General features: G+C 34.3%; 1 protein-coding gene across 1 annotated transcript in view; it reads right to left on the bottom strand.

The window, feature by feature from the left end:
* Positions 1 to 3,341: 3,341 nt before the first annotated feature.
* The window catches only part of LOC127833534 (E3 ubiquitin-protein ligase TRIM37-like), a 43,123-nt gene continuing 19,834 nt past the window's right edge, over positions 3,342 to 26,630 (bottom strand). Inside the window, exons 8-11 of the mRNA XM_052358838.1 lie at positions 17,183 to 17,325; positions 11,872 to 11,948; positions 9,113 to 9,196; positions 3,342 to 4,613 (exon numbers count right to left, since the gene is read on the bottom strand). Of these exons, the coding sequence (XP_052214798.1) occupies positions 4,484 to 4,613; positions 9,113 to 9,196; positions 11,872 to 11,948; positions 17,183 to 17,325 (434 nt within the window). The 3' untranslated portion in view covers positions 3,342 to 4,483. The remainder of the gene's footprint in view (positions 4,614 to 9,112; positions 9,197 to 11,871; positions 11,949 to 17,182; positions 17,326 to 26,630) is intronic.

The raw sequence follows: 26,630 nt of genomic DNA, 5'->3' as shown, positions 1-26,630 counted from the left end.
AGATTAAATTATACATGTATAGCATGTTCTTAGCCTTGGTTTTGCATGGTTTTGTTACTGACTTGTTGAATAAACTTTTTATTTATGCTTCTTGTTTGATCTGTATTTTAAAACTGTTTTTAAATGCAATAAATATAACGGTGCAGTGTAAATACAGTAAAAACGAACACCTCACAATTATGACCAACACACCAACTTGCTAAGACCATTTTTCCTTCTATATTTCAATGGTTGTTACACTCGCTTAGCCAACCAAGCTCTTTAATCAGTGCAAATCAACAAAATTGCTCTGAATTGACAATTTCATATCTTACTTGATTTGATGGGGTTTGTGTTTGAATTCATTGTTACCTTCCACTGCATAGGAATTAAATATGTGTGACATGTTCTCAACCTTGCCTAATGTTATTCCATAGTATCATTACTGTCTTGGATGGATAGGAATGTTTATTTACATGCTTTAGCTTTATTTTAAAAGCCGGATCTGAACTGCTTGATATTGCGGTGGTAAAATGTTTACCTGCATTAACTAGTAGGCTGGGTTTATTTGCTAAAGATTCGCTGCTAACATCAGAGTGTTTATAAATAGAAACGTGTGTTTGAGCAGACAGCCATTTGGAATAGCATTGCATCTGTATTTACATGTAAACTTGATTTGAATCATTCGCTAGCTATTGGCTGAGAGAAGTTCATAAACTTTCTAGTGGGCGGTGCTTAGGATTAGCAGGGAAATTTGAATTTCAAGCAGACAACAAACAATTTTTTCTGTAAGTCAATAACTATATAACTTTCAACCACCAAATTATACATGCATTTTGTTTGTATACTAAAGTATATGTATGCCAAATTTCATTGGAAAATATTAAATACAAACTTAAATACTATGAAAATAATCATTTTTGTTTTCTGCTGTTTACACACCAGTGTACAACTGAAAAGTAGACATTTTGTGAGTTTGTGGCCCTTTTATACTGCTTCTCTGGTGTTTAAAACTGTTTAACAATTTAATTAATGAAATGTAAATAATTGTCCCCTACCGGTGAAACCCTAAGGGACTTAATGGTGTGCGCTCTGTTTGTCTGTCAGTCTGTCAGTCACACTTTTCTGGACCCTGCGATAACTTTGATAGTTCTTCATATTTTTTCATGAAACTTGAAACATGGATAGATGGCAACATGGAGATTATGCACGTCATTTCATGTTGTTCCTATGTCAAGAATTCTGGTTGCTATGGCAACAAATACATTTAAAAAAACTGAAAATGGTGAAGTTTCACCGGTAGACCATATTGCTTGGCAATCTCTTGTTGATTTTTATTATCAGTCACCAATGTTCTTTGAAATAGACATGTTCTTTTAATCTACCTATAGATATATGTCATCTTATAATGTGCTTGTACTGCTTCACTGAGGTCTTTTGATTGAGAAACGCACATGTCTTCAGGAGTAATGGTTAGCATTGTCATAGTTCAATATGAAAAAAAAAACTGTGTTCAATAGTTGGATAAAAAATCATACTACTTTTTAATTTGTTCAGTGAAGTTGAACCCTGAAATGCTCCCAAGTAAATAAACCAATGTGGTTTATATAAGGCAAAACACTGCCTCACCAGTAACAGCTGGTTTCAAAAAGATTTAACGGTAATCTAAACTTTCCAACTATTTCAAATGAAATGCAGCTTTAAGGACTTTTAATTGACTCATGTCAGTGATATAAATACGTGTAAAATATTTACATCATTAAATCCTGAGAATGTGGACCTGGTTTGTTATCAATTTATAATATTTGTTGTAATAAGGTATCTTATATTACTTGTGTTCTGATGAGTTGTCCTGTTGCACTATTGGCAATTCTACACACCGCGTGGGTTATAAGAATACATTAGCAAATATAATTAAATGTTAGTTTACTAGTCATTTCATATGCCTATCTTTAAAATGAGACATGACATTCCTTTTCTTCCTAATTTTATTAAATACAAAATGTAGTACATTTGAAATACACACGGAAAGAGCCTACTTAATCATCTAAAATTGCATAGTGAACTGTTACCCCTGAATAAGATTTCATGCCAGAATGTACTGTTGCTTTGCATTTCAACCCTATTTTTAGATGTACAAATATATTTCTATGTGTAAATCTACAACAAAAAATCAAAGGGAAAAGGAATCACTCTTCAGAACAAAGATTCCTTTTATTATTCAGATAATTTTTTTTAAATCTCCACAAAACCATGTGCAACGTTTACATCTTACATGTACTATTGGAAATAAACTAAATAACATCCAACACTATACTTAAATTAAAGAATATATCAACATTGCATAAAACCAAGCACACACTCCAAAGGCATTATGGAACTTTACATTGTTCTTTCAAATATTTTTAATATCACATACTTTAAATAAAAATAACTATAAGAACTTATAAACAAATAAAGCAAAACATAAAGTTGTTGTTTGAATAATAAATATTATCTTGATAAAAATGTATAGAAGTTGTATAAATAAATCTTCAGAAAAAAATATCAAAGTTATGCATTATCATGCAATTAGTGCACATAATTCCAATTGAAATAGAAAGCATCTATATATATTTTTTTATTCCAGATAATAATCTTGTCTTGCATGTTATGGGACCACGGGATATTATTGGCATTTTTGAAAAATAAGATGTGTTTCCAAATTTTCTTCAAACAGAACAGAAACATGCGATTATAATAAAAATAACAATAATCAAGAAGTACCAACAAGTGGAGATATGAATTTCGAATGCCCTGGCATTTGTGCAATGTTTTAACTTAAAATCTAGGTTTAATTAAGGAATGAAAACAAACACAAAAGAACAATATATATAAATCAAGGAATATAAACAAATCTGAGAAATAAAGTTCAAATGCCCATGCATTTATGCAATTATTAAACTATACATTTAAAGTAGAAATCTTGAAAACAATACAAAAGAACACTGATCATGTATGTACAATGAGAAACATTCAAAAGCTCAATTATAATGTAACAAACGATAAGAAACATTCAAAAGCACAATTATCATGTTACATATCACGAGAAACATTCAAAAGCACAATTATAGTTATGTATAATGAGAAACATTCAAAAGCACAATTATAGTTATGTATGATGAGAAACATTCAAAAGCACAATTATTATGTTATGTATGATGAGAACCATTCAAAAGCACAATTATTATGTTATGTATGATAAAAAACATTCAAAAGCACAATTATAGTTATGTATGATGAAAAACATTCAAAAGCACAATTATAATGTTATGTATGATGAAAAACATTCAAAAGCACAATTATAATGTTATGTATGATGAAAAACATTCAAAAGCACAATTATAATGTTATGTATGATGAAAAACATTCAAAAGCACAATTATTATGTTACATATCACGAGAAACATTCAAAAGCACAATTATAGTTATGTATGATGAAAAACATTCAAAAGCAAAATTATTATGTTATGTATGATGAAAAACATTCAAAAGCACAATTATAGTTATGTATGATGAGATTCATTCAAAAGCACAATTATAATGTTATGTATGATGAAAAACATTCAAAATCACAATCATAATGTTATGTACAATGTGTGTTCACAGTGTTTACAACATACCACATCTTAACAAACACATAAAATGTAGAAACGAAGAGAAACATACACCAAAACAAAGTATTATGTTATATATACATGTATATATAAGGAAAATTACATGGCTCTTGTGCTCCGATGGTTTGTGTAGCACAAGTTTAATAAGTTACATTGTATTTCATAAGCCTGCAGTAGAAGAGGAATAAATTTCCATACAATCAGCAAATGAGATACAAACTGTCAACACATCATAGCCATGAAATATTCTATTTATTATACACCTTCTTACAAAGAAAAACATTTCATGTCACTAGAGCAATAAATGATCACAGGAGTTTGAAATTCTATCCATAAAGCAAATCAAATGGCTAAATAATAAAAAAATATACCTCAAAATAGGCCCATTTTTAGAAATTTTTTTTCATTTGGTATTTTTTCACACGAAAAAGTACAATGATTTGGGAAAAACTAAATAATATATCACTCTTTTATACTAAATAAAAAGAAAAACAAGCACATTCATTTAATTGATATCCCCCGCCAATATACATCTGGACACGAAAGTTTTCTGGACAGATGGACAATGCCAACGTGCATCATCCTCTTATTCATATATATACTCATACCAAGTTTCAATGAAATCTGCCAAAGCACTTCCAAGATATGGCTTCAGACACAAAAGTGCCGGCCGGCCGGACAGACGGACAACGCCAAAACAATATTCCTCCGCCTATGGCGGGGGATAAAAACATGAAGAGGGATTTGTTTTAATTGGGAATTTTTTTTATATCGCATAGGGTATGGGTCAATCTAACAGGAAAAGCCCTGGCTAATTGACTTGATTATATTTGGACCAATCAGGTCACTCACTTAGGAAAGGATATTTCATGGAGATCATGCCCATTGATCTCGATGATGCGATCATGCACCTTGAGACGGCCATCGCGGTTGATGCGACCTCCATCCTTAATACCCTGGACTGATAGGCCAATCTCCCTGGAAACAACGAATACAACTTCACAATACTTATTACCATTAAACTACAATGATTGATACATAAAAGAGGTCAGCATTGTTTGTACACCCATGACTTTTGATTTCCCAAATTTATGGCAATCCTAATTATAACTATTGTTTGACAACAATGCAAATAACTGGTTCTGAGAATCAGTTTCATGCTGCATAATTAAAAAAAACAACTAGTAAAACAAACCCTGATGTTTTAGGCAAAAATAAATAGTTGTGCATTACATGTAACTGCCTCAAACAATAAGGGCAATGTTGTAATGCGAAACACTTATAGCTTTTTTTTTCATAAAACAAATTAAAAGGTTATCATACATGATTAATATATTGACTTACATAACAATTGCAGCTTTAACTTTTTAGAATATAAAGGTTTACACAATGTTGGATCATCTAGAAACAAGAGATGTGTTTGTCAGAAACATAATGCCCCCTATTGCGCCGCTTTAAAGCCATAAATTTGACCTTTGACCTTGAACGATGACCTTGACCTTTAGCCACTCAAAATGTGCAGCTCCATGAGATACACATGCATGCCAAATATTAAGTTGCTATCTTCATTATTAAAAAAGTTATGACCAAACTTTAACAAAGGTTCAAGTTTTAGGAACAAAAAATACAATGCTATTTGACCTTTGACCTTGAAGGATGACCTTGACCTTGACTTTTCACCACTCAAAATGTGCAGCTCCATGAGATACACATGCATGCCAAATACGTAGTTGCTTTCATCAATATTGCAAAAGTTATTAAAGTTTAACCGAGGTTAAAGTTTTGTGACACACACATACAATGACTGACACAATGACAGACAGACAGACAGGCCAAAAACAATATACCCCCGATCTTTCGATTCGGGGGCATAAAAATAACTTTTCTGTTTTTTTCTATTTTAGGTGATGGAATATACAGTAGGTGCTTGTTGAGACATGGGTTCTTTATGAGCCATGGGTATAGATATCAAATGAAATCAGTTGATAGGACTTGCGGCTCTGATGCAGTTAATTAATGAAAATGTTTTGAAACAGTCACCATTGTTTTGAGGATCAAAAATGTGACAAAAACAGGTAAATATTGTAATTCATCATAACTCGATATGTTCTTATCAAATATTTTTGCCATTATGTATTGTTTATAAAGCGTTTATAAGTAACACAAAATTGTTTATTTATCAGTTGTTTCCATACTACATAATCCTTAGTAGTACATAATCAGTTGACATTTTTTCACAAAAAATTAACCTCCCCTAAATGTCAGTTTTCAGGTTATCCATAGCATGCAAATCTTGAAATTGGAATAGCCACAGCATAAGAAGAACCTATTTTTGAGATGGTGGTTTCACACTATCAACACAATTATTATTTATTATTATAACAGACAACAATTATAAAGACGAAAGTTTAATAATTTCGTCTTTAATCATTTATAGCAATACATTTATAAAAACGTTTGCAATGTAACATCTTTATGAAAATTACACGCCTCAACAAGCACACAGCATACACTCTACAATAGGAATCTCAACATGTAACATCATCAACCACTTAGTGTGTACATAAAGTGTAGCAATATAAAACCAAATGTTATCTTCTACCAGACACCACAAAAACACCTCATATGTTATCTCCATTGCCATTTTACTACCTTACATGCATCACTTCCTAGTGGGTTGTATTCCGTTTTAGACAATGCTGAACATATAATTATGTTTGTTTTGTTAGATTTTTCGCTTTTAACAGTTGTATGAATTCAGGTTACCAGCGCCCTCACACTACTTTGGGGGAAGGGGTCCGCAGCCCTTGGGAGGGGGATTTTTTTGTAAATGGGGGAATTTTTTTAACAAAACACAACAACTGTGTTGAACTGTTATAAACATTTATATTTCTATATATGTGACTGTCTATAGGACAGAATGGTGGACTTTTACTCAATCTATATAACAGTAATCTTATTTAAAAGTTCAAATATATTGCTGTTAAAAGGGTCCAAAGATCGCGACCTAGATATATCCGGCGCGCAGTATAAATTGTTAGGTTATTATTGCACGTTTAAGTATGCATTAGCATAATTTGGCAATCTCAAAACACGCTATTTTCCATATTGAAGTATGTGTTATATCCATATGTTATTTATTGGTATAAAACAATACATTATTCCATGTAAGTATTTTCAAATGCATATAATTAAATTTGTAATCCGAAAACAATTACCAAGTTTTATAGCATGCACATATTAGACCCCATGTACAAAATAACAACAATTACGTCATCTTATCCTCATGGAAAGCATGGTGCATTTTGACAAACTGAGATAGTTTTTCCTCTCAATTAAAAGTAAGTACATGTAGTTTACACTGTATCTAACGCGCAAAGATTGTTGAGATAGGTCAGTATTGACTTGGGACATTTACAGTTAAAATTGTATACACCTTCATGTGTGCACTGGTGCGTTTTGGCAGTTCAAAGCAATTTCAAGAGAGAATGTTAACACCCAAAATGACCTGATGTTTGGCAAGAGGAGTTATTGTTTATCGCAGTTCACATGTGTTACAGTGATGTACAATGAAACCAAACAATCTGGTCAAAACTGGATTATGAATGTCGGATTAAACAGAAAATTAAAGTGGGTGAAAAAAAGGGTAAAATACAAGCATGTTCCTGATTTTATCTCCGCAAATTCTCAGATTAAAACATGTTATTTGGGGATAATGCTCGTCACATTTTTTAGGAGCCATAACCATAGCCGATTTGTGATATATTTGACAACGCAATATAACGGACGGTGATATATTGGAGTAAATTTTCAACTATAAATCAGCAATTTTTTCCTCATTTTCTGAAGGGGAAAAAAATCCGTTTTTGGGGGAAAAAAATACACTTTTCAGTTGGGGGACTGCCGCCGAAATTCGGTGGCAGATTTGATAGATTGAGGGCCCTGCGGTTACCGGTAAAACAAATAATAATGTTGTTTTAAAACAATATTTCTTAGCTATATATCAAGAGTTTAATGCTTAAAATCAACCCACAATTTGTGTTATACTTGTGACCAGGGATCTTTTTTTTCTCGGTTTTGTCGGTCCTAGACCAATTGGGGTCATGAAAGACCGATTGATAATCCCAAACAGTCGGTCCGATTCTGTTTGCTAAAATTCCCATGTCATAAAATCGATTACACAGTGCACAACCCTTATTACATTCTTATCTCGATTAGGTGTGATAAACCATTCGCTGCAGTCTCTAAACCGGTCAGGACCAGTTTATTGCACGTCAGCCGACTTGTATTATAGTATGACCCAAAGCAGCGAAGATTTGCGCAGTTGTGTATTAGTCATGCATGAATAACACCGTGTCAATATCAATCGATAATTTCACTGGCTTATACCAAGCACACTAATCGGTCCGTAATGTGTACTCGTCCACAAAAAAATCGTTGAAAGTTAATTCGGAGATGAAAACCTCGATGTTATCCTCATGGAAATTGTGCATTTTATGTATGATGCATAAAATTTCGTATAAACAAATAAGAAAATCGGATATTCTGCAATAATTGTGGGCCGACTTTATACACTGAAAGCACGCGCTGTAACTAAACAAAACATGCTGATAGATTTTACACCAGCGTAATAATCCGGCAATAAATGAATGAAAGTCGCGGATCTGATCGACAGAACAGCCGAAAGTTATTTTTATAGCGGAACTTCACATAAATAGTACACAAGAAAAATAATATGAATTGTATAAATCATTAGAAAATATCGTGTTAGAATCGAAATAATTCGTGTACTTTATTGTTTGTTGTTGAATAGCCCACGACCGGAAGTTTAGATGCGTGGTTTCAAATCAAGATTACTAATTGCACTCGTGATTGAATCCCTACGCATCTTAACTATCAGCCGTGGGTTATTCGACAACAAACGCATCTTGACTATCAGCCGTGGGTTATTCGACAACAAACTATAACGTACACGAATTATTGTTATTGTCAGTAGCCAACCTACGCACAGACATTTGTTTGGTTCAGTGCATGTTTGTAAGCTATTATCGAGTCGACATGATTTAAAACATCGGTATAGACTTACACAGATTAATAATATTGACAACGATGAAAAGGAGTCTGATAAAACAGCACACGAAACAACAATGAAATAGGAAATGATAAAACCAATTGAGAAAACTCGTATATTCCGTTTAAAAATATGCCTAAGGGAATTTAAATTGTACATCTAATATACTACCTTCATAAATGGCAAAATCAATGGTATATATTTTATCGTAATTTGTCGTGATTTCAGATATATATTTTCGAACACTTTTTCCCCATTTAAATCCAGACTGATTGAAGTTGCCGGAAAATATGATCCCTGCTTGTGACTGTTGTGTTATGAGAATAAGCTTTAAGTTTTAATTTTAACACCATTATCCATTGACATAGTTTAAGTGAGTGGTGGGATATGTTCAAATTTAGCTCACTGTCTTGCTTCGTTGAAGTGTGGAACAACATGGATACCCAGTGGGCTCCCATCATTTACAAGACATATGGGGATTCCAACCTCTCTGAAAACAAAACAAAGTATAGAAGTAATGTTCTTTCCTTATTGTTTTATTTACTGTACTTGTAAATTTGATACGTCCTAATTTGCTATCATTATACTGGATTATTTAGTATGCCATTCTATACATAGATGGTGACGTCACTACGTTATTAAGACCGGTGTGTACACAATGTTTAGTATCCTTTTCAGAGGCAGGTATAATAACATACTTTTTACAATGGGAAGTGTTCATGTGCATATAATTGAAAACAAGGGACAAAATTGTCACAAAACCAGGTTTTCATTGTGAAAAAAAATCTGATAAAGGGAGAAAACTCAAACTGAACTTTTGAAATGACCAAAAAAAATTAACCCCCTTTGTAATTTTTTTTTTTTAAATCTATTTTTAGTCGTGGCGACCTTGACATTGGAGATATTGACGTGATTCTTTCGTGGGACACACCGTCCCATGATGGTGAACAAATGTGCCAAATGATTTTAAAATCTCACAATGAATGACATAGTTATGGCCAGGACAAGCTCATTTATGGCCATTTTTGACCTTTGAACTCAAAGTGTGACCTTGACCTTGGAGATATCGACGTAATTATTTCGCGCGACACACCGTCCAATGATGGTGAACAAATGTGCCAAATGATTTTAAAATCTGACGATGAACGACATAGTTATGGCTCGGACAAGCTCATTTATGGCCATTTTTGACCTTTGAACTCAAAGTGTGACCTTGACCTTGGAGATATCGACGTAATTATTTCGCGCGACACACCGTCCAATGATGGTGAACAAATGTGCCAAATGATTTTAAAATCTGACAATGAACGACATAGTTATGGCCCGGACAAGCTTATTCCGCCAGCCCGCCAGCCAGCCAGCCAGCCCGCCAGCCAGCCAGCCCGCCCGCATTCGCCAATCTAATAACCAGTTTTTTCCTTCGGAAAACCTGGTTAAAAACCTGGTTAAAAAAATCCCCAATATAAAATGTTTGCATGAGTAAACCCTCTCAGTATCTATATAACTACGGTACCATAAATCCTTCACAATATCAAAATTGCGTCTCCTAAATGTGCACTCATACTGCTTAGAAGGCATTTACATAATAATTATCAGTTTTCAAACACTAAAAAAATATTCACAAAAAAACAGTGTCCACAAATTTTGACAATATACTGAAAACATTAATGTTCATATAATTCATACTGTACCTAAAGTCACCAATGAAAATCAATGAATATTACCACACCAGTAAGTGGTAAATACTTACGTATAATTTTGCAATGAATTTTAAATAATTCGTTGTGTTTCATTTTGTAGTACAGAAAGATATTCGAAGGTTGTACTTTGACCACAGAGTAAAAGGTTTAGCATCTAATATACTGCAGCAATTTTGTTTAAATTTAACCCAAACAAAAACTGTGGATATTGAGATTTCAGTGTTTTTCACACATCAAAATATGGCACAAAAAATGTGTTCCAATTTTTTCACACTCTAGCATGAACATACATCTATAGATAATTGAACTGTGATTTGACACTTAATGAACAAAAATCAAAATCAAATGGTACATGTGTGGTACTAATGGATATTACCCAGTTTTTCCTTGCATGATACACATAAACAAGAGATGTGTTTGTCAGATACACAATGCCCCCTACTGTGCCGCTTTGAATTATTTATATATATATTTTATTCATTATATCCCTTTAAAAAACATTACTTCCCTTGTAAAAATGATCTGTACCTGCCAAATGATAAATAGAAATTATCTCCCTTTAAAGCTTGTCCTGTGACCTTGAAGGATGACCTTGACCTTTCACCACTCAAAATGTGCAGCTCCATGAGATACACATGCATGCCAAATATCAAGTTGCTAACTTCAATATTGCAAAAGTTATGGCCGATGTTATAGTTTTCGTACGGACGGACGGACGGACGGACAGACAGTTCAAATGCCATATGCCACCTTACCGGGGGCTTAAAAACAAAGGAAAGTATTAAGCATTAAGCAAAACTTGTTGCTTCCTTACTATAACACCTCCATTAATCTGGTAGAGCCATTCATTGTCTTTACCAGTATACACGCCTATTTACCCAAATAGTGCATATGTTACAATCCAATGACTTCTAGAATTCATCTACCAGGTTTTATAACAGTCATAAGGTTGTAAAACACATGTGTGATGTGTCACTGGATTAATGCAAATAGGTTAATTACAGAAAATTAATGACATCAATGAAATAAGCTGGATATCCGGGTCTCCGTGGTGTAATGGATATGGTGTCCGCCTAGCGACCGAGAGGTCATGGGTTCAATCCCCACCGTGGGAGCGTTCTTTAGATCTCTCCCAAAGACACTCAGTACTGGTTCTAGGCCCAGGAAACGGACTCGAGAGCGTTTATATAAGCCTAAGGCTTTCGATGCAATCAAGCTTAAATAAATAGGTTTAGATGAAGCTGGATATCCAAAAAATTTAAGTCACACAAAATGATTATTTAACTTACAAAGAGGGTAAACAAAACTTACAAGTGTACAAAAACTTAAACACATAATAACATACTTCAATAATTGTGTACCCAAAAAAACAAAACATTTAACTAAACAAAAATTATCCCTGTAGTTCTAATCAATATTCAGTCCATAAATGATGAACACACTAAACAAGATAATTCCGCCATACTTTTTAGCAGGGAGAGCTATAACTGGAGTGTCATGTTCTGGACTGGTTGCACTGCCCACTGGCCCCTGCCTCTCAGTCTGAAATGAAAACCAGTCTGTAAATGGAGATTCATAGTCCAATTAATATTGTGGCAGAGTTTCAAATATAATTCTTGTTAATCGAGTATACAGTATGAAATAGAGTATGAAATAATGTTTAAGATTTTTTTTATTTATTGAGAAAGAGGACAACCTTTAACATGAGCACCGCCTTGCGAGTGCAGACTGCTCATCTATTTTCTTTTTAAAGGTGAAGGGACTCTCAATTTAAATCACAAAGAAGGGAGAGGTGGAGTGAAGAGGGGTGTATAGTGTGGGGGTGTGGACATTTATTACATTATCTTCCAAAAATGCGAAAAAAAATGAAAATATTCGAGGGGGGGGGGGCGATTCTTGGGTGCGATGGTTGGACGGTATTTCAAAAATAAAATAATAAAAATAAATATTTGTATTTTTTTAACCGTTTAAAAAAAAATTGGGGGTGAGGTGGGGGGTATAGTGTGAGGGTGTGGTGGTCATTTGTTAGATGATCTTAAAAAAAATATAAAAAATGGGGTGGGGGGATTCGGAGGGGAGGGGGGAGGGAGGGCACGGAGGTTGGTTTGGGTGGAGTCTATTGTGGTATGTCAGGTAAGAGTAGTTTTGTCAAAATATCGATCAAATCTAATCATAAATAAAGAAGTTATCGCAATTTTAGCAAAAATTAATATAATTTTACCTTGAGAGTCAAGGTCATTCAAAGGTCAAGGTAAAATTCAACTTGCCAGGTACAGTAACCTCATGATAGCATGAAAGTATTTGAAGTTTGAAAGCAATAGCCTTGATACTTTAGAAGTAAAGTGGATCGAAACACAAAATTTAACTATGTATTCAAAGTTTCTAAGTCAAAAAAGGGCCATAATTCCGTAAAAATGACAACCAGAGTTATGCAACTTGTCCTTTTACTGTCCCCTTATGACAGTTTGCGAGTGTTCCAATGAAAGCAATATCTATGATACTTTAGGGGTAAAGTGGACCAAACCACAAAACTTAACCAAATTTTAAAGGGCCCATAATTCCATCCAAATGCCAGTCAGAGTTACATAACTTTGCCTGCACAGTCCCCTTATGATAGTTAATACGTGTTGCAAGTATGAAAGCAATAGCTTTGATACTGTAGGAATAAAGTGGACCTAAACACAAAACTTAACCAAATTTTCAATTTATATGTATAGAAAATGCACATAATTCTGTCAAAATGCCAGTCAGAGTTACATAACTTTGGCTGCCCAGCCCCCTCATGATAGTAAGTAAGGGTACCAAGTTTGAATGCAATAGCATTGATACTTTCTGAGAAAAGTGGACCTAAACGCAAAACTTAACCGGACGCCGACGCCAACGCCGACGCCAAGGTGATGACAAAAGCTCATAATTTTTTTTCAAAAAATAGATGAGCTAAAAACCTTCCAGCCAAGTGCGACAGAAGATGCCAAAAGCCTGTACATGACAGGATTGAAACACTGAAAGAGCTGGAGGAATAGAAACAAGAGCTATGTTGAGAAACACAATGCCCTCTGCGCCGCTTTGACGCCATATATTTGACCTTTGACCTTAAAGGATGACCTTGACCTTTCACCACTCAAAATGTGCAGTTCTATGAGATATACATGCATGCCAAATATCAAGTTGTTATTTTCAATATTGCAAAAGTTATAACCAAGGTTAAAGTTTTGGGACACACACATACAATGACAGACAGGCCAAAAACAATATACCCTCGATCATTTGATCTGGGGGCATAAAAATGGAAGCTGGCACAAAAGAAGGACAAAAGAAAGCCTGTGAGTTGAAGAAGCAATAGGGAGAAAAGAGTCTCAGAAGAATTTCAAATAAAGAGAAAACATTGGAAGAAATCAAAGGAAATTGCGAGCAATTCAGAAAGCATCTTTGACTACCAGCATTCCATTAATGTACAACAAACGCCATGTCAATGAAGAAAGTTTTTTAAGTTCCTCCACAAAGATGGCGCACTGTAAGTTCAAGTTTTCAAGAATTCAGGCAAGATGCATTTGTGTGCCCAAAATGTTGTAAATAGACTGTGTTATTTTAATAGTTTGTTTTGTATTTAGACAACATGTTCTAACTTAAAAAATTCAACTATCAGAATATAATTAATAATTTTATAATACAAACAAATATATGTATTTTCAACGTTTTATACTTTTTAAACATATTTTTAACATATGATGCGTTAACTATCATGTGCTCAACTTTTTTTGTTTTAAAACACTTTTTTATGTAGAGGTATATTGATTTATTGCAGAATTTATAGTCTTTTTATTTAGTTGTTATTAAAACTTGTTCAACAACGTTAAATATATGTTGATTAGAAATAGTTTATTACATAAACCAAGCATTTAATACGCAGTAAAATAGCCTTGGTGACATTCGGGTTCTATAAGCCTGTAGAAAATTGCTGATATGGGTCAATAATTCCAGACAGTGATCAAGTAAAAAAGTAATCCATTACCAAACTAGAGCTTTGTCACAGACGTGACATATATCCCCACATGCCGCATTGACACAGACTATTTTGCATGCTGTCTTCACAAAACAAAAGAATCTAATTTATGGCGATTTTTAAGCATTATTATGCCATTTTATTTATGGCCATTCTGACCTTTGAACTCTTGAATTCTTTCGCATGACACGCCGTCCAATGACTGTGAACAAAATTAATGTACAGAGTCATTTTTAAATCTCACAATTAATGACACAGTTATGGCCTGGACAAGCTCATTTATGGCCATTTTTCACTTTTGAACTCGAAGTGTGACCTTGGAGATATTAATGTAATTCTTTTGTATGACACATTATACAATGATTGTGCACAAATGTACCAATACATTATAAAATCTCACAATGAATGACATAGTTATGGCCCGGACAAGATCATTTATGGCAATTTTTAACCTTTGAACTCACAGTGTGACCTTGACCTTGGAGATAATGACGTAATTCTTTCGCACGACATACCGCCTAATTATGGTGAACAAATGTGCCAAATGATTTTAAAATCTCACAATGAATGACATAGTTTTTGTCCGGACAAGCTCATTTATGGCCATTTTTGACCTTTGAACTTGAAGTGTGACCTTGACCTTGGATATATCAACGTAATTCTTTCGCACGACACACCGTCCAATGATGGTGAACAAATGTGCCAAATGATTTTAAAATCTCACAATGAACGACATAGTTATTGCCCGGACAAGCTCATTTATGGCCATTTTTTATCTTTGAACTCAAAGTGTGACCTTGACCTTGGGGATATCGACGTCATTCTTTCGCGCGACACACCGTCCAATAATAATGAACAAATTTGCCATATGATTTTAAAATCTCACAATAAATGATAAAGTTATGGCCCGGACAAGCATTTGACCTTTGAACTCCAAGTGTGACCTTGACCTTGGAGATATCGACGTACTTTTTTCACACGACACATCGTCCCATGATGGTTAACAAATGTACCAGGGTATTTTAAAATCTAACGATACATGACATAGTTATGGTCCGGACAAACTCTTGTTTTAAACACACTAATTGACCCCGTGACCTAGTTTTTGACCTGGCATGACCCATATAAAAACTTGACCTATACATCATCTAGATACAACTTGTGACCAAGTTTGGTGAAGATCGGATGAAATTTCAGGACAGACCGACCGACCGACAAAGTGACTCCAATATAGCCCCCATTACCAATGGTAATGGGGGTATAACTAGTCCATATGTTACGTTTATTGCAATGGTAAAATCTAACTTATCAAATGAGTAGTTTGATTATATTTGTTTACAACAAAACCTGTTGTAGGTTTGTGTGAAGTACATTTATATGATCTCGAGCTATTGAGTCGAAACTGTTATTCTATTTTAAGAAGTGACCTTGATATTGACTTGATCAGCCCCAATTTAATCTCAAGCTACATGTAGCTTTCCTTGCAAGATTGCTTCATACAAAGCGTCATTTAGATTGGTCCATACAAACTAAAGTTATTCCATGCCCTTCAGCCTGCCATACACCAATCTAATATCTTTATTGAAACCTGGTTAATCATTATCGATGCATTACATTAGCAATTCAATAATAAATGTAATTCATACAAAATTGTTTTAACACATGATATTTGGTACAAAACCTAACCAGAAATTATCTCACTAAAATTGTTGTTGTCTCCTGTTTGGTCGAACACGAAACATGGAATATAACTAAAACACATGCAAAATTTGAATTGAAATTGTAATGGAAATCTGCCATGAGCAATTACCTAACAGCCCTTTAATTTTGCACATATTTACAAGGCTTTATTTGAACACCAGAAGGAGGCAGTTTCAGTAGCCGTTTAACAAATATGTTAACAGGTGGCAATTGTGTACTAGAAATGGTGTCGGTCTTGCGATCAGGTTGTCATGGGTCTGATCCCCTCTGTGAGAGCGTTCTTTAGTTTTCTCCCATAAACACCAAGTACAGGTTCTAGTCTCATGAAATGGACTCGAGAGAGTTTCAAAAAAGCCTTACGCTTTCTATGCAATAGAGATAAAATAAATAGGTTTAACCTAACACATATGTTCAATTTTCCATATGTTACACCTGGATTTCCCCACCCCACCCGAAAGATCCATTATCATTAAAATAAGGTGCAACGACTCCATTACCAAGATGAGAAACAAATCTTTGATACACTTTCAATCATCAATTATACCTCGTTCATTTAAAACTGGACATTATGCATGTGCTAAAAGTCTTTTCTCAGATTATCCTGAAAGGAGGCCACTTCCCACTTTATGGATGTTTTGTTTTAAAAGTCTCTTCTTTACGAAAAATTCATTAAGAGCCGAAGGTGTTGTCCCAAATTAGCCTGAGCTGACTGCACAGGCTAATCTGGGACAATACTTTAAGCACATCCAATAAACCCTGTTTTCCCAGAGCAGGCTCATCTAGTTTCTATCATCATATTTTACTCGTCACTACCTGCCTGACCCCCGTCAGGAACTCATCACTCTTGGCAATCGGGTTGATCTTGCAGGAGTGTTAAGTCTAAGACAGTCCGCACAGGCTTATCAGGGGCGACAATTTCTGCTTTTATGGAATTTTATGTTTAAAGGAAAGTCTCTTCTAAAAGAAAACACAGTCTTAGCGGAAAGTGTTGTCTCTGATTAGCCTGTGAATACTGCACAAGCTAATATGGGATAACACTTAACACACATCCATTATTTAAGTTTGTCACTACCTGTCTGAACACTGTGAGAAACTCATCACTCTTGGCTATGAAATCAGTCTTGCTGCTGTTGGCCACCTGACTCTCGATCTTTTGAATCGGGTTGTCCAGGACCTCCGTCTCCTGGGTCAGCTGTTGCCTCACAAATATGATAACTAAAACGAAAATTTGAGAATCTGAAACAACTTTTTTCAATTTTGTCAATTTACCCAAACGTGAAAAGGCCCCTTTAAAGTGTCGTCCCATATCAGCCTGTGAAATATGCACAGGATTATCTGGGATTTTACTTCCTGCCTAGAATGGATTTTTGTTTAGAAGCCAATTCCTTGTAAGGAAAAATTCCATACAAGGGACAAAATTGTCACAAAACCAGGTTTTCATTTTGAAAAAAAAATCTGATAAAGGGAGAAAACTCAAACTGAACTTTTCAAATGAACAAACAAAATTAACCCCCTTTGTAAGTTTGTTTTTAAAAAAAATCTTTTTTTAGTTGTGGCGACCTTGACATTGGAGATATTGACGTGATTCTATCGTGCGACACACCGTCCCATGATGGTGAACAAATGTGGCAAATGATTTTAAAATCTCACAATGAATGACATAGTTATGGCCAGGACAAGCTCATTTATGGCCATTTTTGACCTTTGAACTCAAAGTGTGACCTTGACCTTGGAGATATCGACGTAATTATTTCGCGCGACACACCGTCCAATGATGGTGAACAAATGTGCCAAATGATTTTAAAATCTGACAATGAACGACATAGTTATGGCCCGGACAAGTTTGTTCCGCCCGCCCGCCAGCCCGCCAGCCAGCCCGCCAGCCAGCCAGCCAGCCCGCCCGCATTCGCCAATCTAATAACCAGTTTTTTCCTTCGGAAAACCTGGTTAAAAAGCGTTAAGTGTCGTCCCTTATTAGACTGTATAAAAGTGTAAAGTGCCGTCCCTTATTAGACTGTATAAAAGCGTAAAGTGTCGTCCCTTATTAGACTGTATAAAAGCGTAAAGTGCCTCCCTTATTAGACTGTATGGACTGAAAAGGCTTATTTTGAGAGACAATTTAAGCCCAATTGTTCTCAGATGGCACCTTAGTCGTTTCTTGTTGTTTGTGTATTTGTCAAATGACCTTAGCTTATGATTTAATCCGTTGAATGTGATTTACCATCCCTTAATGCCAGTTATTGACACTTGAAATAGAAAAACGGGGAGAATGGCTGTAGAAATTATTTCAAGACCACAATAAGTTATGTTGACAGGTCTGGGAATGAACTTGTAAACCCTATAATTGATATTTGTGTGCTTCGCCAATTGAGCTAGCCATCTAATTTTAATAATTATGTTAACAAACAAGAGCTGTCAGAGGACAGCGGGCTCGACTGTTCGAGTGCTTGACAGTGTAACGTAAGCCATCTTGGGGAAATTGTTCATATTCTATAAGGTAAAGGTAATATAGTCATATTCTAAGTGGAAGAGGACCATAATGGAAACATATTGGTCGCTTATGTTTTGAAGAAGTTGTACTTTATAGACGATTCTGAGTTCAGGTATATTTTCCACAATCTCTTGAACATTTGTACAGACATAAAACAAACTAATTAAATTTATTTCAAATTTGATAGCAGTAGCTTGGGTGGGATGGTTGGACGATCCTTCAAAAATGAAGGAAATAAATATTTGTGGATTTTTTTACCATGTTTCAAAGAAGAAAACAAGAGATGTGTTTGTCATAAACACAATGCCCCCTATTGAGCCCCTTTGAAGCCATATATTTGACCTTGAAGGATGACCTTGAACTTTCACTACGCAAAATGTGCAGCTCCATGAGATACACATGCATGCCAAATATCAAGTTGCTATTTTCAATATTGCAAAAGTTATTACCAAGGTTAAAGTTTTGTGACAGACACATAGACACGCAGAATGACAGACACACAGTTTGAAGTTTGAAAGCAATAGCCTTGATACTTAAGAAGCAAAGAAGATCTAAACACAAAATTTACCAAATTATAAAAAGTTACCAAGACAAAAAAGGGCTATAATTCCGTTTAAATTAGGGATGGTAACGATTATCCGGATATCCGAATACTGGTCAAGTATCCGAATAGTAAAAGAGGATCCAAATACTTGATTAAACGATATTACACCTTGTGTTATTCACACTATGTGCCTCATCGTTGACAGACTGACATTAATCCGTTAATTGGTTGTTGCTCAGCGAATGCCCCTGCCAGTTCCCGATCATCTGGGTGATAATGGTTGAGTTGCATAATTGCCAACTTGAGCCTCCGTTTTTTGTTTTATGGTCCTTCCTTCCCGATAAGTGACACCAATTGGCTACTTGGCTTCAATCGACGGGTGCAACAGTATGGAAAAATTATCTTTGCCCTATGAAATAAAAGTTTTTCAACTGGTTAATCATGATTTATCTGTTATAAAAAAAGAGTATAAAAAAGTTGTGTTTGTCATTATTGTTGTATCAACAATCTTTTGAACTGATTACTGAGAGATATTTTTGTGAATTTCTAAACGTTTATAATCGTAACGAATTGCGATTTCCCAATCTGATATATGTCGCCAGTTACAGCGAATGTTCGCTATCGTTCGCTAATGAACGCTCGGTTCGCCGCGAACGTTAGCGAACTGAAGCGAACCCTCTCGGGAGGTAGTTCGCTAGCGAAACCAATCGTTCAGTAAGACCGAATCGGAAACGATCGACCATTGGCGAACGTTCGTTGTAACTGAACACACTACCTAAGTATTCTGGCAGTTCCAGCAACATCGGTTCCGTCTGAGCGTGTATTCTCGTCGGCCGGATTGGTACTTACCAAGCAAAGGAACAGACTAAATAGCGACTAAGTTGATGCAGTTATTGTCACGAAGAAAAACCTTAGGTCAGTGAATCTTAGAATTATATATATCGTAGTATGCTCGGTTTTGTGTTGTTGTTTTTTGACGCTGTAGTTTTTAAAAGAAATTACCGTGTACGTAATTTTCGACTTTGATATTGTGTCACGTAATTACACATTGTTCGTTGATAACACACAGTAACAACCAAAGTTCATTTCTGATTTCATCGCGATTTATTTATGTCAAATATTTCTTTTAACACAACGCTTGCTAATGTACTCGAAATACAATTTTACAGCGCGGCAGCCAACATGGCCGCCACGTCAAGAAGACGTGACAACTCTCCAAGTTCTTTTCAAATCTAACCGCAGATCCCCCTATTAACTAAACACTGCATTTTATCACCAGGATAATTTACATAAAATCTACTTGTAATTTCCATTGGTCACCAAGGTCTGGGCTTATTACGGATTGGTTGACTTATTAGAATGTTCTAGAAGGAACAATCTATTCATATATTTACTTGCTTGCCAAATTCACTAAAATCTAATCAATTTATATTGGTTAAGAGTAATCCCGTAACGTTCGTCAGTACTATAACTTTTGTACCCCAGACAATAGGTGACCTTTTCATCTGTGCTGTTCGTTGACCATGCGTGTTACTTATAATCTCGTATCTATATGCTGACTCTGGACTCATTGTGTTCTTATTTGGATTTAATTTTAAATCAGGTCTGACTTTCCATTTTATTGATTCCAATTATACCCCACCCTGAGTGTAAACGTATTTGCGTTCTTACTTTAAATAAATCTTAAATCAGGTCTTAGTTTTGCAAATACCTCCCAAGATGTATTATTAAATTCTCAAACTTCATCTTAACATTGCATATACATATTATTGAAATATCCTCTTATTAATTTCCATCATAAGAATAAACACATAAGAATAAACGATATGTTAAAAGCTGTTACATGGCACAACTTTCCCCTTATTTTAATTTTTTTAATATTTTATGATATTAAAAAAATAATTTATGATATTAAAAAAATATTATTATTATTATTATTTTACAAGCATCTCTGCTGAAATAGATAACATAAGTTATTGTTACACAATATAAATGTCAATCGGTATGTAGCGGAGTACATCATCTGTTGGTCGTTGGCCGTCAATACGTCTGGTGTCGTCCATGTAGTGTTGAAGTCGTCACGTGGCGAATACGATGTTTATTTGATGTCATTGCCGCCGTCCTGAAGATAAGCCGATTGTAGGTTCGTCCGTGGCGATTGGAATGCGTTTGTTGATTCAGCTCTGCTTTCCGATGTTTATCTTGCGTCGTCGATTGTCGTTTCCGTTGTATTCATCGTTGTTGTTGTTTTCGTTGTCGTTTGTACTTTTGTTGATGGCCCCAGCGTCTTCATTTCTCTCGGGACATTAAGATTATTAACTATAGCAGTGTTCTCCTTGATGTCTTAGGCCTCGGAAGTATCATTCCAAATGCGTTATCTACGCACGTCAAACAGTTGAACGGCTGCATCTACTCTATGGTGTTTAACGTCACAAGTATTGTGTCCAGTGTTGCGTCACTTGTTGTCCTTCGAAATCTTCTGGCGTTGGTCTTCTTTTAGCGATAGAACCAGGTGTTCACTTTGAGAGTAAATGCCGTGATGTTTTATGCTAACCACGTTGATTGTTTATTCAATTCGTTGTGAAAGGCGTTGTTTCGCGATGTATTCTTCTTTTGCGTTGTCTCCAAATCTCGATATTTTTATCTGCGTTGTGGTGATACAAGTATCAGTTGTTCAAAATCATGGCAAACATTCATAAACTTTCCCTTAAGTTATTCTTAAATACCGTCATGACAACTTAATAGAAGGTCTTAGTAAATACGACTTTTATACAAAAATTACTATCGAAACACTCCTTTAAACATTACATAACAGCTCGATATTTTACGTACGTGCTATCAGTAAATTTGTGACAGGTATGCGCTACTTTATTTATCTAGGGTATAGCACTTTAAACAGACGTATCGCGTTCGTATCTTAAAATCACTAATCTCCTGTGTATCATTATGTACTTAATGACCTTTTCTATCGACATATGTACCTGGGCGCTCTTAAATACGCGCGTCGCTTTAAACAATTGTGAATTTTTTTATGAAAAAGGGCAGACTTTTTTTATATGCATTCATAATACCAGAACATTTATCAGTATACTTAAAATTTCAAGTCTTGTTCTCCTAATGAACTAATCCCATAAATCTAATACAATAAGTATTCTTCCACCATGAGTAAATGGTAGGCTTCCATCATTTCGCAAATGATAGGCTCTCATAAACCTCTATGTACCTTATAGAGTTTATTCTATAACAGAAATTTAATGCGCATATATCAGTATATTTTAACTGCACAGTATTCGTGACAGAACACATTAAATTCTTACTTAAAATTACTCAGGACTTTCAATATTACCGATACTCTACATACATTTGCAATAAACACAATTACGTATATACATATTTACATATTTTTTTGTGTGTGTCTGCCCTATTCATATTCGCAATAAACATTATTTTTCTTATTACTGTGCTTACCCTCCTTATTTCTTTATTCTATTAATGCATAAAACCATATACAATTAGTCAAGTATACTGATTTTTTGTGTACGTCTCTAAATTCCCATTTATGCGCAGGTTTCTATTTCATATCTTGTATAAAATGACGTAAAAATCGGATACTCTCTAATGTTTATTCCTACCTTCTAAGTTCCTTTAATATAATATCAAAATATTAAAATGCCTTTAAAATCCTTAAGTATGTATACGCGTCTATTATCCGTCTTCTTAAAATGTATTCAATTTATGTTACATTCTTATAATTTTCTCATTTCATCGCACTGTCTATTTTAAAGACAATTTACAAAACTACTATCAATTAAAATGTATTTATTTTTATGCATGTCCTAATGTAGTCTTTCTTATAAAGAAACGAAAAAGAACAAACTACTATAAGATTGGTATCAAAAACTTAATGATTCATAGCAATAAAGTTGTATCTTTTACGTAATGCTAATAAAAGGTACAGTGCTTCACTTTGTAGAGTATTGACAGAAAATGTGGCCATACATAGCTTTATATTCTAATAATACAAAAATATAGAAAAATCTTTAAATACCCTCAATTATTTGTGCGCCTCTAATTTCAGTATTTCTATAACTCATTAAATTATGTAAATTTCAAATACTTTCTTATTCATTTATTTTGTTCTCAATTTACCGATATTTTAGAAAAAATACTGATCAATGAAAAACTGTATTGATTTTGATACTTGCATAATTTCTCCGTACATGATTAATTATTTCTTTAACCCCTAACTACGTAAAATTCTTTAAAACCATTCTTAAAAATTTCGTTGTCATGACGCCTTTTACTTTTTATTTCTTACTTGATAAAATTTGAAATAAACCCCTGTTTGCCATAATTTATGAAAACACTGACCGTTTTTTTCCATCTGCGTTTTATTTTCTCCGTTGGCCCGTGAAAGAAGTGGCACTTCAGGTTGATCCTGGTCACGGCACCATAAAATGTACTGTGTCACGTAATTACACATTGTTCGTTGATAACACACAGTAACAACCAAAGTTCATTTCTGATTTCATCGCGATTTATTTATGTCGAATATTTCTTTTAACACAACGCTTGCTAATGTACACGAAATACAATTTTACAGCGCGGCAGCCAACATGGCCGCCACGTCAAGAAGACTTGACAACTCTCCAAGTTCTTATCAAATCTAACCGCAGATCCCCCTATTAACTAAACACTGCATTTTATCCCCAGGATAATTTACATAAAATCTACTTGTAATTTCCATTGGTCACCAAGGTCTGGGCTTATTACGGATTGGTTGACTTATTAGAATGTTCTAGAAGGAACAATCTATTCATGTATTTACTTGCTTGCCAAATTCACTAAAATCTAATCAATTTATATTGGTTAAGAGTGATCTCGTTACATTCGTCAGTACCATAACTTTTGTTCCTCAGACAATAGGTGACCTTTTCATCTGTGCTGTTCGTTGACCATGCGTGTTATTTATAATCTCGTATCTATATGCTGACTCTGGAATCATTGTGTTCTTATTTGGATTTAATTTTAAATCAGGTCTGACATTCCATTTTATTGATTCCAATTATATATCAGGCCTTAGTTTTACAAATACCTCCCAAGATGTATTATTAAATGCTCAAACTTCATCTTAACATTGCATATACATATTATTGAAATATCCCCTTATTAATTTCCATCATAAGAATAAACTAATAAGAATAAACGATATGTTATAAGCTGTTACATGACAATTGCTCTCATTAATAAAATAATTTAAATAAAGAAATCATATAAATGCGTTATATTGTTTGTTCTTCCGTGAACAGAGCAAATTAACTAATTTACAGTGTTGTTTTGATAGTAAAAGACTTTTGTTGTTTACTTAAAAAAGAATACGGATATCCAGATATATTCAAATAGCGGATACGGTTATCCAAATACCGATTTCGGATACGATTCCCGTCTATAGTTTAAATGCCAACCAGAGTTATGCAAATTGCCCTGTATAGTCCCCTTTCGATACTAAGCGTGTTTTCCAAGTCTGAAAGCAATAGCTATGATACATTATGAGTAAAATGGACCAAAACACAAAACTTAGCCAAATGTTAAATTATCTAAGTATAAAAGGGGCCAAAATTCTGTCAAAATGCCAGTCAAAGTTACATTACTTTGCCTGCACAGTCCCCGTATGATAGTAAGTGTTGCAAGCATGAAAGCAATAGCTTTGATACTTGAGGAATAAATTGAACCCAAACACAAAACTTACCAAATTTTCAATTTTCTAATTAAAAAAAGAAAACATAATTCTTACAAAATGCTTGATACAGTTGTCTGCTCTTGTTTATAGATTGTGGTCATGTTGGTAAAGAAGTATGCAAAATATAAAAGCAATATGACAAGGTACATAGAAAATCTTTGAGGTGGTACGCAAACTGTAACATAGATTTATCAATAATATGCATAATCTAAGTGGAAAAAGAGCCATAATTCTTACAAAATGCTTGTTACAGTTGTCTGCTCTTGTTTATAGGTTTGGGTCATGTTGGTAAAGAAGTATGCAATATATAGAAGGAATATGTCAAGGGACAAAGGAAATATTTAAGGTGGTACGCAAACTTTAACATTCCAACGCTCACGGGAACGCCGACGCCAGGGTGAGTAGGATAGCTCCACTATATGTATTTCATATATAATAGTCAAGCTAAAAACACACTAGAAATCAAAAAAAAAAATCTGAACATTCAATTTAAGATTAAAATTCCCTAACATACAAGTGTATTCAAGATCTTTGCATACCATTTAACTACACATGTTATCATACAACTTAAGTTTAGATATTTTCATACAATTTTAGAAGAATATATGTTTAACAAGAGCATAACGGGTGCCACACTAGGCTGCGGGTGCAGTTTTGAATAAATGAAAGCTTGTCAGAATTATTTTTTTTAAGAGGTCACAGTGACCTTGACCTTTGACCTAATGACCCCAAAATGGGTGTGGCGTGTTGAACTCACCAAGGTGCATCTACATATGAATTTTCAAAGTTGTAGGTGGAAATTTGATTTTAGAGCCAATGTTAAGGTTTTAGCACAACGATGGCGGACAACAAGCTGGCTCTGACAATACCTCGGGTTTCCTCCGAAAACAGCCGAGCTTAAAATGACCTCAATTAAAATCTTTTCATACCATTTAAGATATACAAATGCTGATATACAACTTAAGTTTACATCTTTTCATACCACTTAAGATGAGTACATGCAAACATATACCGTAATTTTCGGACCCTTAGTTTTCGGACACCCCTTTTTTTAGTCAATTTTGACATACTGGTTTTCAGCCATAATTAATGACTCTTATTTTTCAGACAGTATATTTTAAAGCGTCAATTTTCTAGATTTCTACCCTGTTTTCCCTTATCTGGGACCCTTGGATCATGGAGTTTTACAACCGGAATTAAGGTCATAAAAACCTTGCATAGAATGCCCCGAGGGCCATGGACCATAACAATTGCGTCATTGAGTAGATTACCATGTACGGTATACTGGTTATAAACAATTGTTTCCCCCAACAGAAATGATATTGTATTTAGGTATCAGTAAGGTTGTTTTTGAAAACGTTTTTATATACCATTTCAGGTAAGAGATTGCAAATTAATGAACTTGTATTTATTTAAAGCAGAGAAAGGTGAGTACAGAACAATACAATTATTACAAATGTATTAATTGGTTTTATTGCAATATAATTATTAACATACAAACATAATATATATGTCTCTAAATTTTCAGACACTCGTACTTAAAAAAAAATTTTGGACACCAATTTTATTATTATTTTACAGTGTCCGAAAACTTTGAGAAATTACGTAAACTTAAATTTAGATCTATTCAAACTTCTTAAGAGTATAACTTTTAACCTACAACTTAAATTAAGATCTTTTCATACCACTTACAATGTAAACATGTTAACAGACAACTAAAATTAAGATTCATTTCAGAGATCTTA

Source organism: Dreissena polymorpha, chromosome 1, assembly GCF_020536995.1.
Source record: "Dreissena polymorpha isolate Duluth1 chromosome 1, UMN_Dpol_1.0, whole genome shotgun sequence".
NCBI classification, from domain to species: Eukaryota; Metazoa; Mollusca; class Bivalvia; order Myida; family Dreissenidae; genus Dreissena; species Dreissena polymorpha.
Note: the sequence above shows the minus strand (reverse complement) of the source record. Positions and strands in the feature narration are given on the sequence as shown.